The sequence below is a fragment of the Mus musculus genome, chromosome 3 (assembly GCF_000001635.26).
Source record: "Mus musculus strain C57BL/6J chromosome 3, GRCm38.p6 C57BL/6J".
Classification (NCBI taxonomy): domain Eukaryota; kingdom Metazoa; phylum Chordata; class Mammalia; order Rodentia; family Muridae; genus Mus; species Mus musculus.
The window spans coordinates 85,680,624-85,695,668 of record NC_000069.6 but is presented as its reverse complement, the minus strand read 5'-3'; the positions used below and the strand labels follow the sequence as shown (position 1 = coordinate 85,695,668).

The following is a 15,045-nucleotide window of genomic DNA, read 5'->3' as shown; positions in this document are numbered from 1 at the left end:
GCTGTGAAGAGCCATCCTGTGGCAGCCCTTGGCTGCCCACAGTGGACAAGCCTGCCGCATTGGCTTGCTTTTCAGGCAGCAGCTAGCAGGCTCCAGAATAGGTTCAGGAGAAGGTTCTCCCTTCTGTTTCCTGTGCTATAACACGTCTCCCTTCTTCTGCTGGTCCTACTGTTTCTCCACTCTGGTTAGAAACATGAGGGACAAGTACTGAGCATTGACCCATGGAACCAGCTAGTTAGTTTTCTCCTCTGATGTCAGAGAAGAAGCCAAAGAAAGGTGGCTTCTATTTTATGGAGAATGTATGTCATAGTCACCTGATCCCCTACTGCCTGCCACCCTCCTGAATGACAGAAGGTAGGATCCATCTGTTTGCCCCAATGTAACTGGATCACAAAGAAACACTTAGCAGGTGGGAAATTTATTTTTCAAGACACATATAAACCTGCTGTCGAAGAGAGGACTCTGGTGCTAATTTAGATGCAAATGGGATCACCCAACTAGAGCTGATTCCAGAAGGGTCAGGGCATCTATACGCTCAATTTCACTCCTACATATCAAGTTAATGTGCTGCTGCAACTGCGGGCTCAATGGCTGGGCCTTTTTTGTTCTGGTATAGAGTTTTGACTTTGTAGAAGTAGAATGTGACATCCACACACCCCCCTTTTAAAAGAAAACAAGCTGTCCATTTGATCCATTTATGAAAAGCTTGAAATACTAATACTAATACTACTAATAATGATGATAATAATTTTAAAACTATGCGGCTAGACTAAGATAAACAGAAGTAGGAGGACTATAAATCCAATTCATCCTGTTCAGAAAGTCAGGGGCAAGCCTGTGCACTTTGCTGAGTTGTCGTCGCGTGGATGACAGGTAGGTGATGGGCTGGCCCAGCAGGTCAGAACTGTGTTAATGCAGTGTTTGTTGGATAACTCTGCTTCTCAGTCAGGTTTTCGTACACTGGCATGCTATGATTCCACGGTATGCCGGCAAAACACCTCACACAATGTATTGCAATTTGTCTGTATTCCTAACAAAATATATATGCCTAAGTTCCACAGAACAGTACTTGCCCTTACTATAGTAGGCTACACTAACATTTTCTATTTGAAAATGTTCTAAGCCATTAGTGAACCAGCAAATTGAATTTCCTCGCCCAGTCTTGAGCTATACTTTTTAGAACACACAACTTTAAGGGGCTGGCAACTGGCATGGAGAAAGAAGTAAACCAGGGCTAAAGGAAGATGGAGGTATGGATAAAGATTTGCTTCAAAGGATTGTCTACTTTAGACTAGCAGTCATAAAACCAAGTCCCCAAGGCAGGTCCGCCCTAGCACTTGGCCTAGGGGCAGGTTCGTTCTGAGTGTTTACAGCTCTCTCTATCTTATCAAGGTCTTTATCTTATCTCTTGGCAGGGGTGGAATTTGAGTTTTTGACTATACTTCAGTCATTATGGTCTACCTTTAATATGAAATAGCATTGTTGACCTGCACTACGTGTGGACGTTGTTGATTTGAATGGCAAGTTGATTTGTATAGCTGGCAAGTTTTGTGTAAGTTGGTAGTTACCTGCCACACTTCACAGAACAAGGTGGATACTGATCATCTTATGAGGCAAAAGGTCCTCCTTCTGTCCCAGCTCATTGTCCTTCATCACTGCCACTTCTGTGTTTCGCTGATGCTGCGCTGGGGCCCTGGCAGAAGGCTCTGTTGTGCATTCCTCTGGTGAAGTGTCTTTCCTCTGTGGCCATCGTTAGCTTTCAAGTGATCACACTTGGGCTCTTCGTCTTATCCTCATTAAGGACGTTGCCTGTCTGGGAGGATTAGAAGAAGTTTCTGAGAGAATGATAATGGGGTAAGGAAAGATTTTCTGGGATAAAAGGCTCTGAAGTATACAGTGGGGAGAAAAGATGGAAGAAGGGAACTAGATGGAAGAAGGGAACTAGAAGCTCCCTAGTTGGGGTGTTAGTTTAAGGTAAGTGTGAACTCAATCTGTAAAGAGTTTACAGCTGATATTTAATGGGGTTGGGCTGTTAATATTTATAGCATGTTATGTAAATGCTGCCCCCCAAGTGCTTCCTTAAATCCTCTTAGCTTATTAATGACAGCTTTGATTTCTAAAAAAGAAATAAAATCTTTCCATTTATGCAGCCTAAGAGTAGTAAACAATAGCTGCTCAACGCCCCTTTCATGTTGGCCCCTGAGGACAGACTTGGATCCTAGCGAGTTGATTGCTGGGCTTTTGAGCTTAGGAAGGTCATGTGGGACTCAGTGGGGAAGGCTGCTGCAGCAGAAGCCGCTTCTGGGGTTCTCAGTACTGTCAGGCCAGCCGTGCTTGGTAAAGTCCCAGGAAGCTACCACCCAGCCCATTCATTCTCCACTCTTTCCTATTTAGATTTAGCCTTGTCATTTGGGTTGAGGTTTTCACTAGCCACCCCTGGTGTTGTGGTAAAGGGGGTGGAACTCCGTGTTTGGAGCTGAGCATCACTTCCTGTTTAGCTCAGTTTAGTGGCATTGAGTATTTTTGGAGATCCTCACTAAAAATATATCTACACCCAAGTGCAGTGGCACACACCTGTGGTCTTAATGCTTTGGAGCCTGAGGCAGGAAGACTATCAGAGTTTACTTGGTTCATACAGGGAGGCCTGTGCTAAAAAGATGAGATTGTAGCACAGTAGATGATGCTAGCACGGGCAAGGGCCGAGTAGAATTTCATTCACAGAAGCACTTGTGAGTCCACACGCGCACACGCATGCACACACACAAGAAAAAAGAAAGAACAAAAGGGAAATGAGATGGACGAGCATCCATTTCCTTTGCCTCCAGGACACAGGTAGAGCAAGACTTTTTAGCTGTTTACTCATTGCAATTCCTTTTGCCTGAGAAGTTCTACCTGGCTCTGGATACACAGGTACGCTCCTTACTTTTCTCCTCATCGTAACCAACAAGAAGCAGCTAGATCTCGAGAGACGGGGTTGTTTTGGCTTATAGTTCAGGACGGTACATAGTCCATCAGAGTGTGAAGTGTGACAGCAGAGGAGAGAGTCAGTCACATGGTATCTGGAGAAAGGAAGAAGAGAGAAGGCAGGAGTCAGGGCTGGGTTCTATAGCTCCAAGGCCTGCTGTCCATGAGTGACTCTCAGACTCTGCCTCCTGAGTAGCACTGCCAACTAGACACCAAGTGTTAAAACATATGAGTCTATGGGGGGGGGCATTTCACATTTTAGTACCATGGGTATATAAAATAGATAAGGAAAGCAAATGCTTATATTAATAAATCATATTAAAATAAAAGCAATTATTTATTACACATATAATTTTGCCATTTATTAATATGAAATCAAAGTTGCATGCTGATGAATGTGCCTATTTATTTTTCCATAAAATATTAATTCTTGACTGAATATTTGATGCTGCAGGATGTAGAACATTTTCAGTGTTTTTCAGTGTTGATTGATGCTTTGATTTTATAATTGTCAGTTCTGAGAATACCACTTCACATAAATACATGGTACAGAGTGGTGGCAGTGTGGTTTAGGATCATTTCAGAAATTGTTAGAAATCCTGACCTAGTCCTAATTAAGAATTTAACAAATTTTCTGTGAAACTCAAGTTAACAACTCAAACAGCAGGGTCTACAAGCAAGCATTCTAATATAATGCAATCCAAAGACACAGAAGTGCCGTACGCACGTGCTGAGGAGGAACGGCAGGAAACACTGACAGCCTTCCCCTAGGACAAACTGTTGTGCTTCTGTAAGGGCAGGAACAAAATCCCCAGAGCTCGTAATGTACCGCAGTGTAGGATCTGAGCTCGTAATGTACCGCAGTGTAGGATCTGAGCAGAGTTTCTTGGTCTTATGTGGCATGACAGTGTACGCAGTCCCCATGCTAAGTGTTTAAACCAAGGCTGCAGTGAACTCGAGGAATATAGCATGTATGAGCTGTTTCAAAACCACCTCAGATGAACTATAGATTTTATTTTAAATTCATTTTTGCTAGCTATGTATCCAGAAGCCATTTATTAGTCCACATTTTATTTGTTTGTTTGTTTGTTTGTTTGTTTGTTTCTGAGGTCGCAGCCACAGTTACAAAGCTGGGTAGTGCAGAGGACGAGGAAGGATTGTTCTGTTCAACTCTGGCAGATCTCAGTTGCTGGAACTGTGAGGGGTCACTGTCATTCACCCCTGGGCAAGTTCTCTGTATGCCTCGCTTGAACCTCAGGACAGCTTTAGCTGTGTCCCATGCAAGCCCCACTCAAGAACTGCAGAAAACGCCAGGCCATTGCAGCTGGCCGCAGAGGCAGGGCAGCCTGTGAAGTGCACTTGCTCAGTGGAACTTCCTTCCCCAGGGTACTTCATTATATTTGGGTTACTGAGAGCCTATAAAAGTGGTCAGCCGATGTCATGTGCTGTTCTCAATGCTTGAGTGCTCACACTGTTGCAGCCAAAAGGGAGGGAAGGTGTTTGTGCTCCAGAGATGTGCCTGTGGTGGGAGTTCTAGTGGATTCTGAAAGAGTAAATCCAAATGGACTTCATTACCATAAAGTCCATTATTCATTAGAATAAAGAAAGGAGACAGCTGATTTGGAATATTTTACCCACCTGGGCTCATCTTTCCAGAACATAGCTGAGCACCAAGATCTTATAAAAAATAATTCAAACCACTAACATGAGAGTGCCACGCCTGTATCCACTGTTCATGGCCTATCTACACTGATATCTGCTTTCTAAACTCTTCTGTGGGTTCTTAAAGCTGACAATTAAAAGGAGAAAAGGAATATAGTATAAAGGGATTGGTCTGGTACTGATACAATTACAATGACAGTGAACACTTTTCCCATTGATTAATTAATTAATTAGTTAATTAATTCAATTTACATCCTGATTGCAGCCCCTCAGTCCTCCTCTCACATGGCCCCTCCCTCTCCCCTCTCTGCTCTTCCCTCCTCCTCTGAGAAGGGGGAGGCCCCCTGAGTACCAACCCACTCTGGCACATTAAGTCATTGTAGAACTAGGTACATCCTCTTCCACTGAGGCCAGACATGCAGTCCATCTAGGGACACAGGATCCACAGGCAGGCAACAGAGTCAGGGACAGCCCCTGCTCTAGTTGTTGGGGGAACTGTATGAAGACCAAGCTGCACATCCGCTACATATGTGTGTGGGGCCTACGTCTAGCCCATATGCTCTTTGGTTGGTGGTTCAGGCTCTGAGAACCCCCAAGGGTCCAGGTTAATTGACTCTGTTGGTCTTCTTGTGGAGTCCCTACTCCCACCAAGTTCCTCAGTCCTTCCCCCAACTCTTCCAGAAGACGTCCTGAGTTCTGTCTAATGCTTGGCTGTGGGTCTCAGCATCTGTATCAGTCGCTCCTGGGGGGAGCCTCTCAGAGGACAGTGATGCTAGACTCCTGTCTACAAGTATAACAGAGTATCATCAGTAGTGTCAGGGATTGGTTCTTGCCCATGGGATGGGTCTCAAGTCGGGCCAGTCATTGGTTAGTCATTCTCCCAGTCTCTGCTCCATCTTTGTCCCCCAACTCCACTCCAGCCCACCCATCCCACTACCTGCCCATTTTGAGTGAAGTGAGGGAAACAGGGACGGGGAATCAGGTGTAAGGAGAGCGAGAAAGAGAGAGAGAGAGGAGGGGGGAGAGAGGGTTGGGACAATGAATACTTTCAAAGGGAGGGAGAAATAAAACAGAAACTGGAAAGAGGAGACACACTCCTTCAGACAGTATGCCATCTGCTTCATTTAGAGTGGAGTGCACTGGCCGAGGCTAGGCGTTTGCAGAGAATGGAACCCCAGGGCATGAGCTGAGCATTGGATGGCTTTAGTGCGTTTGAGGGTGGATATTTCTGTGTCCAGCAGAAATATTAATAACCCGGTGATGGCCTCTAGATAGGAAGATCAGCTGCTGCATCTGCTTTTAGGAGACTAGGGAGCGTGTAGTAACTTGTAGAGTCAGTACGTCTAAGGTTGAGGGGCTGAGGACACGGCTCAGTGAGGGAAGTGCAGCCACGTAAGCACAAGGACCCAAGTCCAGCTCCCTCCAGCCAGGTAAAATGCGAGGTAGCAGTGTGCGTCTGCGCCTCGTGGCTAGGGCAGCCCTGGCAGATCCCTGAATGGACGGCCATTCACCGTCCTAGTGGAGTAAGTGAGCTGCAGGCTCAGGAAGATACCCTTTCCCCAAAGTAAAAACCCACAAAGCTTACAGTGACCAAAGGATACACCCGACATTAACGTCTCACCTCCACAAACACAACCACACAAACCCCATACGCAAATGTCTATGGCTAGAGTCTGAGGCTTTAAGCCTCCAGTCCTTAGCTATGTGATAAAAACCAATTCCAGACTGATTCATTAAAAGACTGACATTTTTTTTCTGTATAGGAAAAGCACATAGGTAGAAAAATCTTAATTTGTATTATAAAAAAGTCCCCGTTACTCTATTAAGCAATAAGTTCTTATAGCACTTTATAAATAATGCTTTATGTGCAGTATTCATTTATAAAAATATTGGCTCCTGCTCTCCAGAAACACATCTGAGAGAACATCTGCAGCACTCCATGTCTGCACTTCTCCTTTGCAATTTATGATATTATCATTAAATTTGCTATAGCTCAGTTTCCTGAACATAAAGAATGCCCTTACGTTACAGCTCCTTGTACTTAGAGGGTCCCAGTAAATGTTTATTGAGTGACTAATAATGAGACAAATTATACCAAACTTTCTAATTAATCCTTTATTAACCACATAAATACTTTTCATACTCTCCTGCACTATTTTCGAGTATGTACTAAAACGTTTATAGGGTTTAAACTGCATTTGACTCGAGCTGTCAGGGCATATGGCTGCCTTCCCTCTGCCTTCACCTTTCCCTTCCTGAGCTACAGGGCAGGTGTTGTGTACTGTAGACATATGGTTGGCTCCAGCTAACAGTTTTCATGGTAGTGTTCTTGTGCTGAGGTGGGGTGTTGGGGTGAGTGTCTGTCAGTCTGTGAGGATGTTCACCCATGCTCTCTCTGCCATTGGCCCCGCGCTCACCCACACTCTCTCTGCCATTGGTCGCAGGTGACGGTGGAGGAGGTCATGACCACAACAGCATACCTGGACCTCTTCCTGCGCAGCATCTCTGAGCCGGCGCTCCTGGAGATCTTCCTCCGCTTCATCCTCTTGCACCGGCATGAGAACGTTCACATCCTGGACACCCTCACCAGCCGGATCAACACCCCTTTTCGGGTAAGGAGAGCTTCCGAGGAAAGATGTGTTCAACTCAGACTCCAGAGAAGAGCGGTTTGGGGAATAAAATTATGAATATTTCCCTCTCTCCCGTTTCACCTGAGCTGCTATCCTCTTTCTTTGTGGACAGAGATAATTCGATAACCTTTTTTTCCTATCAAGTGTCCCTTTGTTAGGGAGGTGGCACTGCTCCTCAGACCCCTTTTTCTCCTCTTGTCTGTGTCCATGCTTTCTTGTGTGGAACTGGCAAAATGTACTTCTGAAGGAGCAAGATTCTAAGGACATAAAGACTCAGGTGCAGGGTGAGCCAGGGAACGTGAGTGGTCAGGGCATGAGGTAGCAATTTAGTGGAAGGCTGAAGTAGAGTCTGATAAACTTACTGGAAGAAAAAAAAGCAGCTACTAAGGAAAAAAATCTGTAAAATGTATACACACACATAATATATTTTACACATTATATTTTACATACATTATGCATGTATGTATGTAAGTATATATTTACATATTGTGTATAACATGCATATATTATACATAAATACATACATATATACGTGTGTGTATATATATATATATATACACATATACATATATATATATACACATACATACATATATATAAGTATAAAATATATGTGTATAGCCAGGAGGCATGATGGCAGAGGTCTGTAATCCAGTACTTAGGAGACTGAGGCAGAAAGTCTGCAAACCTGAGGCTAGCTTGGACCACATAGCAGGACACTGTCCCAATTAAAAAAAAAAAACTGTATGAAAAAATTAAGGAAATTAAAGTGTTATACTAGGAAAAAAAATCTCATTTAACGGTTCACCTCATAGCAGCAGAGTGCACAGTCAGCCTTCTCCAAGGAAGACACAAGCCAGACCAACAACAAGGCCCAGAGGATGTCAAGGCTTTGACATCATGCAGTGTGTGTTGTCTGGTTACAGTGAGTTTAAATGAAAAGCAACGTTGATAGAAGTTTGAGGAATCCACAGGTATGTGGGCATGCGCTTACTGTAAATACCTAGAAGACCAAGAAGTTACAAGGGGAAAGGGAGGTTCCTTGAGTTGTTACAAACGTGGATGAACCTTGAAGACATTGCACTCAGTAGCAGAAAGATACTACAGCTAGTAACCGAAGCACAAACTGCTCGCTCGTATTTGTCTGCAGTAGAAAAAGCATAGTCAAGCTTACAAAACCAGAGTGAAATGATGATTTCCAGAGACGACGGAGCAGAGTGGTGGGGACTTCCTTAAGCTGAGGGAGGATCTGTGAAAACTCAGAACTTAAACTTAAAAAAAGTATTCCCTTAAGGTAAGAGTGTGCTTATTAATTATTTAAGCACAGTGCTTCTGTTTATATAATTAAGCAAACAAAGGCCCAAATTAAAATTAAATCTGCTCGATTTTTAGATAACATGATCTTATATGCAAAACAAAACAAAAATCTCAGGAATGAGCTAAGAAGAGCCATTAGAGCTCATAATGGTTCAGCAAGGCTGCGAAGATCCAATTTCATGTGCAAAAACAATTCTATTTTTATGTGGTAGTGAGTGTTTTAATGCTTCTTTTTTTCTGTTACTGTGATAAACATTTTAAACTTATAAAAGACAGTTATTTGAAGGAGGAGAGGTTTACTTGTTAGCTTACATTTCAAAGTAGAGTTCATACGCAGGACATCAGGCAGCAGGAGCGTGAAGCAGCTGCCACAGGGACAGCCATGTCAGGAGCAGAGAGGGATGGCTGCGTGGATCTTAAGGCGAGTTCATGTTCCCTTGCCTGCTGCCCACACTTAAGATGGGTTCTCCAATAGCAACCAAGCTTATTAAGTAAGATACCTGGACCCCCCTCCCAACACACACACATATATACACACATACATACACACACACACACATACACATATGCACACACATACACACACATGCACATATACACACACATACACACATACACACACACACACACACACACACACACACACACACACACAGAGAGAGAGAGAGACAGGTTTATCTCCCAGGTGATTCTAGATTCTGTCAAGTTGGTAATTAACACTAAGCTTCACAGTGAGCCATTTAAAAATCAAATTGATATCATTTACAATAGTGTCAAAAGTAATAAAATAATTGGGAAGGAATTTCACAAAAGAAGTGTAAAACAGTGCAAAATTACAAATGTTTGTGGGAAAAAAAATCAAAGAATGAAATAAGTGGAAAAACATCCTATGTTCCTAGGTTGGACGACTTGATATTATTCCTATAATAGTATTACCCAAATGATGTACAGTTGGAATTTGTTCACTCTAACACTAATTAGCCTTTGTAGAGATTCTAAACTTCACACAGAAACCCAGAGTTCCCAGAATAGCCATGACAAACTTCAAACAGAGACAACTGGGCATGTATGTGTGTGTGTGTGTGTGTGTGTGTGTGTGTGTGTGTGTGCATATGTGTGTAAAACAACTAAAGAAAAAGAGGCTTGAGGAAAAAAGAATGAAATTGAATTACTAACTCATATGATAAACATTAACTCAAAATGACTCAAAGACTTAAAGTTTAAAGAAAATGAGATTATCTGAGCAATCATGGCAGTGGTTTCTAGGATGACACCAAAAACATGAGCAACAAAAGACAAATTAGACAAAACTGGAAATATTCGCCAGGCGTGGTGGCACACGCCTTTAATCCCAGCACTCAGGAGGCAGAGGCAGGCGGATTTCTGAGTTCGAGGCCAGCCTGGTCTACAAAGTGAGCTCCAGGACAGCCAGAGCTATAAAGAGAAACCCTGTCTCGAAAAACCAAAAATAAATAAATAAATAAATAAATAAATAAATAAATAAATGGAAATATTCAAGATGAAGCTCCTTCGTGTTTTAAGGATGAGCCATGGAGACAAAGTGCAGTGGGTGGGGTATGCCCGTGAGCCTGGCATTCTGGAAACCCAGGCAGAAGTGTTGCAAGTTGGAAGCGAGCCTGGATTACAAGGCAAGATCGTATTTCAGAAACAAATCTAAATTAAGATCCAGAGAGATGCCTCAGTGGGTAGAGGTTCTCGCTGTGCAAAGCTGGTTACCTGAACTCAATCCATGGCAGCCTCGTAAAGGTGGAAGGAGAGGACCGACTCTACTAAGCTGTCCTGTGACATATATGCCCACATATATCATGCACACATACACAATAATAATAGTTTCAAATAGATAAAAAATAGTTTCAAATAGAAAATAAACAAGATTTGAACATTTGAAAAGACAATCCAGAGAATAGTTGGAAAGCTTTAAATCATAAAATACTTGTACATAGAATAAAGAACTCCTACAACTCAGTTATTAAAAGAAACACACACTTACCAAGCACCTTGACAGTGATTGGCAGGGGTTACTATGACAATAGATAAGCAGGATAGCTATTTGAGACTGGAAAAGTGTGGGGTGGCTGTATCGTGAGGAAGAACAGAAAGGGTTCCCAGGGCGAGGTGATTCCAGGCTAAGTCTCAGAGGAGGCAGGAAAAGGCATTCCAGGTAAGGGGAGGTCTTAGGGTTTTATTGCTGTGAACAGACACCATGACCAAGGCAGCTCTGATAAAGACAAACATTTAATTAGGGCTGGCTTACAGTTTCAGATTATCATCATGGTGGGAAGTATGGCAGCATGTAGGCAGACATGGGGCTGGAGAAGGAACTATGAGTCCTACATCTTGATCCACAGTCAATGGCAGAAGACTGTCACTTTGGGCATAGATTAAGTGTGGGATACCTCAAAGCCCAACCCCACAGTGACACACTTTCTCCAGCAAGGCCACCTACCCCAACAAGGCCACACCTCCTAATAATGCCACTCCCTAAGGGCCAGGCATTCAAACATATGAGTCTATTGAGGCCATACCTATTCAAACCATCACATGGCACGCATACAGTGCCTTGGAATGGGAGAGACTGTGTTGTGTCTGACTACCTAAGCCTGTCACCACACTGAGCAAAGGAGATGTTTGAAGCCAAAGACAGCTATTTCTTTACAATACCTTTGTTGGTATAAGTTTGTCCTGCCTAGAATACAAACTAGCATTTACTCTCCTCTACAAAGAATAAAGAGTCTAAATTACTTATTAAATGACCTGATAGATTGATGACAGCCTATGATACAGAAGCTACAGTGATTTTTATAATTGGATATTTCCCCTGTTTGATCATTCCTTTTTAGAAAATAGAGATTGAAAGAATTCATGTGTTTATAAAAGAAAATTCATTTAATTTTTTTGAGTGAACTCCTTCGGGAAGAAGATTTTCATTCTCAGAGCACTATAGAATATGGAACCAAAGAGAAAAAAATTGCCCAATAGCAAGAGAGAATCTAGGCTTGGAGCTGCAGACTCTGGAGAGAACTGGCCAGGTTATAAGTACTTTCCAGTGAGGCCTGTCTTGTAAATAACCGGTGTCATATTTGAAGACAACTTAGAACAATAAATTGTCTACAGATGAAGTAGGGAAGATTTTATGTGTGCCGGGAGTTGAAGGGGCACATTCTTGTTATCTAGATCTTTGAAGATTCACAGTAAGAGCACGGGCATCTCTCAGGCAGGCACTGGGTTTCTAGCCAACTCTTCCCCCAAGGGAACTGCTCTACTGAATATATTTGTTCCTGGCAGCAATATGTGTTTTATGAAAACTGCCAGGGATAGAGAGACCATTTTGTTCTGTAATTCTGGGTTCTTTGTCACCTGTTGGGAGTGGAGTTCCCTGCCTGACACTGACAGAGCCCATGTTGATTGTCCCCAGCTTTGTGTGGTGTCCTTGGCGCTGTTCAGAACTCTCATCGGCTTACACTGTGAAGATGTGATGTTACAGCTAGTTTTAAGGTGAGTTTCCATCATTTTGTTCTCGTGAAAGAAACGTTTCCTCTGCACTACTACTACTGTTTTGTTTCACTTTAATTGCATAAATGAAGCAAGGACCGTGCCTCTGAGGAAGAAAATTATTAAGAGAGCCAATTTAATCTTTTTGCTGTTATTTACCAAAGTTAATTTTGTTTGATTATGGAAAGTTTTTAGTGGGGGCATTTGTATTATATTATAAACGTGTCCCTGAAAACAATAAGGAGAATGGTGGAAAAATGTGCAAGTATTAAAGCTCTTTGGGGTCATGGCTGCAGCTCATCCTCCTGAGGTACCCTTTCTTCGTTTGCCCTCTTAAGGGACCCCTATTATTAAAAACAACTTTTTCAAATATAAAACACTTGAATTTAATGCTCAGCCTTTTCTTTAGTAACATTGCACCATGACTGTCTAGTGTGTGAGCTCCATTGTGAGACCGGCAGGGAACAGATAGAGGACAAGGTGGGGAACGTGGGGAACCTTTGAAGATGTTGCTGTCTGAGGATAGGAGTCTCAGGCACCTAAGATGGTCTGAGCTTGGTAATTAGGCGGCAGGTTCAGCAGTCCCCAGTTTTGCCTTCTTCCCACCCCCACTCCCACCCCCCTATCCCCCCACCCCCACCGACCTTGGGACTTTGTGCTTCTATAAAGGAAAATGACCATGCTTCATTGCTAACATGAGGTTTGGTCCTGAATCCCAGTGCTGAGCCTCAGAAGCACCAGGCTGGTCCCCTGAGGTTGCGTTTCCTCCTTTGTGCTGAACCCAAATTCTAAATCTCGGAACGGGCCCCTCCAGTGAGACCCACCCTGACATGAGCTACAGGGTAGGTAAAGAGGGGCCATAGAGCTAAGATCCCCATTGGAAGACTGCTGGAGCAAAATGACCTGACCCTCTCCTTTGTAACTGCTATGCATAAAGCAGAGGCAGGGCAAAACGTCGAAGAAGTTAGCTTCCCACAGAGATGTGTTGGGTTGTTCTGTCAGCTCTTAAGCTGGCATAGAGACACAGAGCTGTGCTTTCTGATGGGCAGGGACTAGAAGAGTAGACAGCCTTGGCAGCAGAAGTGTGTGGGCCTGGCCTGAGGAGCTCTGTTCTCCGAGGTGGGTGGCCAGCAGGTATAGTGGAGGAGGGTCAGCCAGCACACCCTTGAGTGCACTCCTCCTCCTTTAGTGGACACAAGGACCAGTGAACCTGAGAACAGGGGTAGAGGTAGACCTGGGCTTTCTCTAGTCCACCACTGGGTTTTGATATGACTTGAATAGAAATCACTGAAAGGGGCTGGGGCCACAGCTCATTTGGTAAAGAGCTTGCCATGCAAACATAAGGACCTGATTGGACCCCCAGAACCCATTTTTAAAAATAGCTGGGTGTGGTATTGTCTGCTTGTGATCCCAATGCAGGAGAGGCAGAGACAGGATGAGAGACAATGTCTCAGCACAAACAAGGTAAAAGGTGCCTGGGGAACGGTATATGACGTTGACCTCTGACCTCCACATGCATGTATGTGTACACAGAGGGGGCTGAGGAGGGAGTGGGGCAGGGAAGGAGAGGGAGGGGGTTACTAAGGTGAATCCAGGTTCACTGATGGGACTTTCTGGGAATGCCTGGGACTGGTCAGAAACGCAGATTCCCCCAGAACCTGGTGAATCGGAAGCTCTGTGGGTAAGGCCTATGAGCTGTGTCTTAACAGATGCTCTAGAGTGGTGTTTTTCAACCTGTGTGTCGAAACCCCCAAGTTGCGTATCAGATATCCTGAATTTCAGATATTTACATTACAATTCATAACTAGCATAATTACAGTTATGAAGTAGCGATGAGATAATTTTATGGTCGGGGGTCACCACAGCATGAGGAACTGTGTTAAAGGGTCGTAGTGTTAGGAGTTAAAGGGTCACAGTGTTAGGAGGTTGAGTGGCATTAGTCTAGAAGATCCTGGCTTCCCACCGGAGTTAGAGCATCACTGGCTGGAGGGATTGCTGATGTGAATATAGCATCCCACTAAAGGGGAATTAAATCTAAGTCTTGAAAAACTTGGTGGCACACCATGGAGGGCCTTACAGGCTGTCGCTTTATGGGAGACTATCATTTCTAAGATTTTTAAGTAAAACAACGTTTTTGAACTTTTCGGGTTTAAATCAGGTCATCAGTAACTAATCTTAAGGCATTAGCAGAGAACAAATCCGATCATAAGGACGCAGCTGGTAGTCTGTTTTAAAAGGATTACTTCAGCTCCCCAGCAAGTATCTACAGACAGGACAGAATGCATTAGCAGGGCCTGAGTGAAATCCAGCAGAAAGCTTGGCAAAGCATTTTCTATTGCTCAGACCCAGGCTCTTACTCAAGGTGGGCAAAGCTTGATTGCATTTAAATGTTAAATTCCTAAATGCTGCTCCGCTGACAGCAGGGATAAAGCGTGTTCTCTCTCTCTCTCTCTCTCTCTCTCTCTCTCTCTCTCTCTCTCTCTCTCTCTCTCTCTCTCTCTCTCTCTCTCTCTCTCTTTCTCTCCTGTGTGTGTGTCCCTGAAATGGCAGCCTGACTGGATCTGAGGTCCATTGCTTTCTCCTGTGGGTCACCAAGGCCAGGCAAAGCCAGAGTTGTGGCAGGCTTGCTTGCTGGACATCTGGTAAGCTTTACACGATAAGCTCTGCCCCTTTGTCTGCTCATAGCATTCACATCTGTCCTCAGCAGCAGTGTTAAACATGGCTGCATCTGAGAGCCAGGCCTGGACCTTAGGAAGATGAGAAATAAACCTGTGTTTGAGTGTGGACATGTCTAAATTGGGCTAGTTGGTTCTGTGATGTCCAAGAGGTGCCTGCAGGGCATCTCACTATGACAAGTTCTGTGGAAGAAGGAGGGGTGCCAGGCTTGAGGTGCAGACAGCTCGACACCACCTTCCCTAGGTGCTCTGGCCGGCTCCTTGTTCCATGGAGCTGATGGTGC

General features: G+C 43.9%; 1 protein-coding gene across 3 annotated transcripts in view; it reads left to right on the top strand.

The window, feature by feature from the left end:
- Positions 1-15,045, top strand: part of Fam160a1 (family with sequence similarity 160, member A1) — a 125,240-nt gene that overhangs the window by 89,634 nt on the left and 20,561 nt on the right. For all 3 annotated transcript variants that reach the window (XM_011240082.2, XM_006501333.3, NM_172682.3), the window contains 2 exons: positions 7,071-7,238; positions 12,010-12,089. In XM_011240082.2, coding sequence (XP_011238384.1) covers positions 7,071-7,238; positions 12,010-12,089 — 248 coding nt within the window. The remainder of the gene's footprint in view (positions 1-7,070; positions 7,239-12,009; positions 12,090-15,045) is intronic.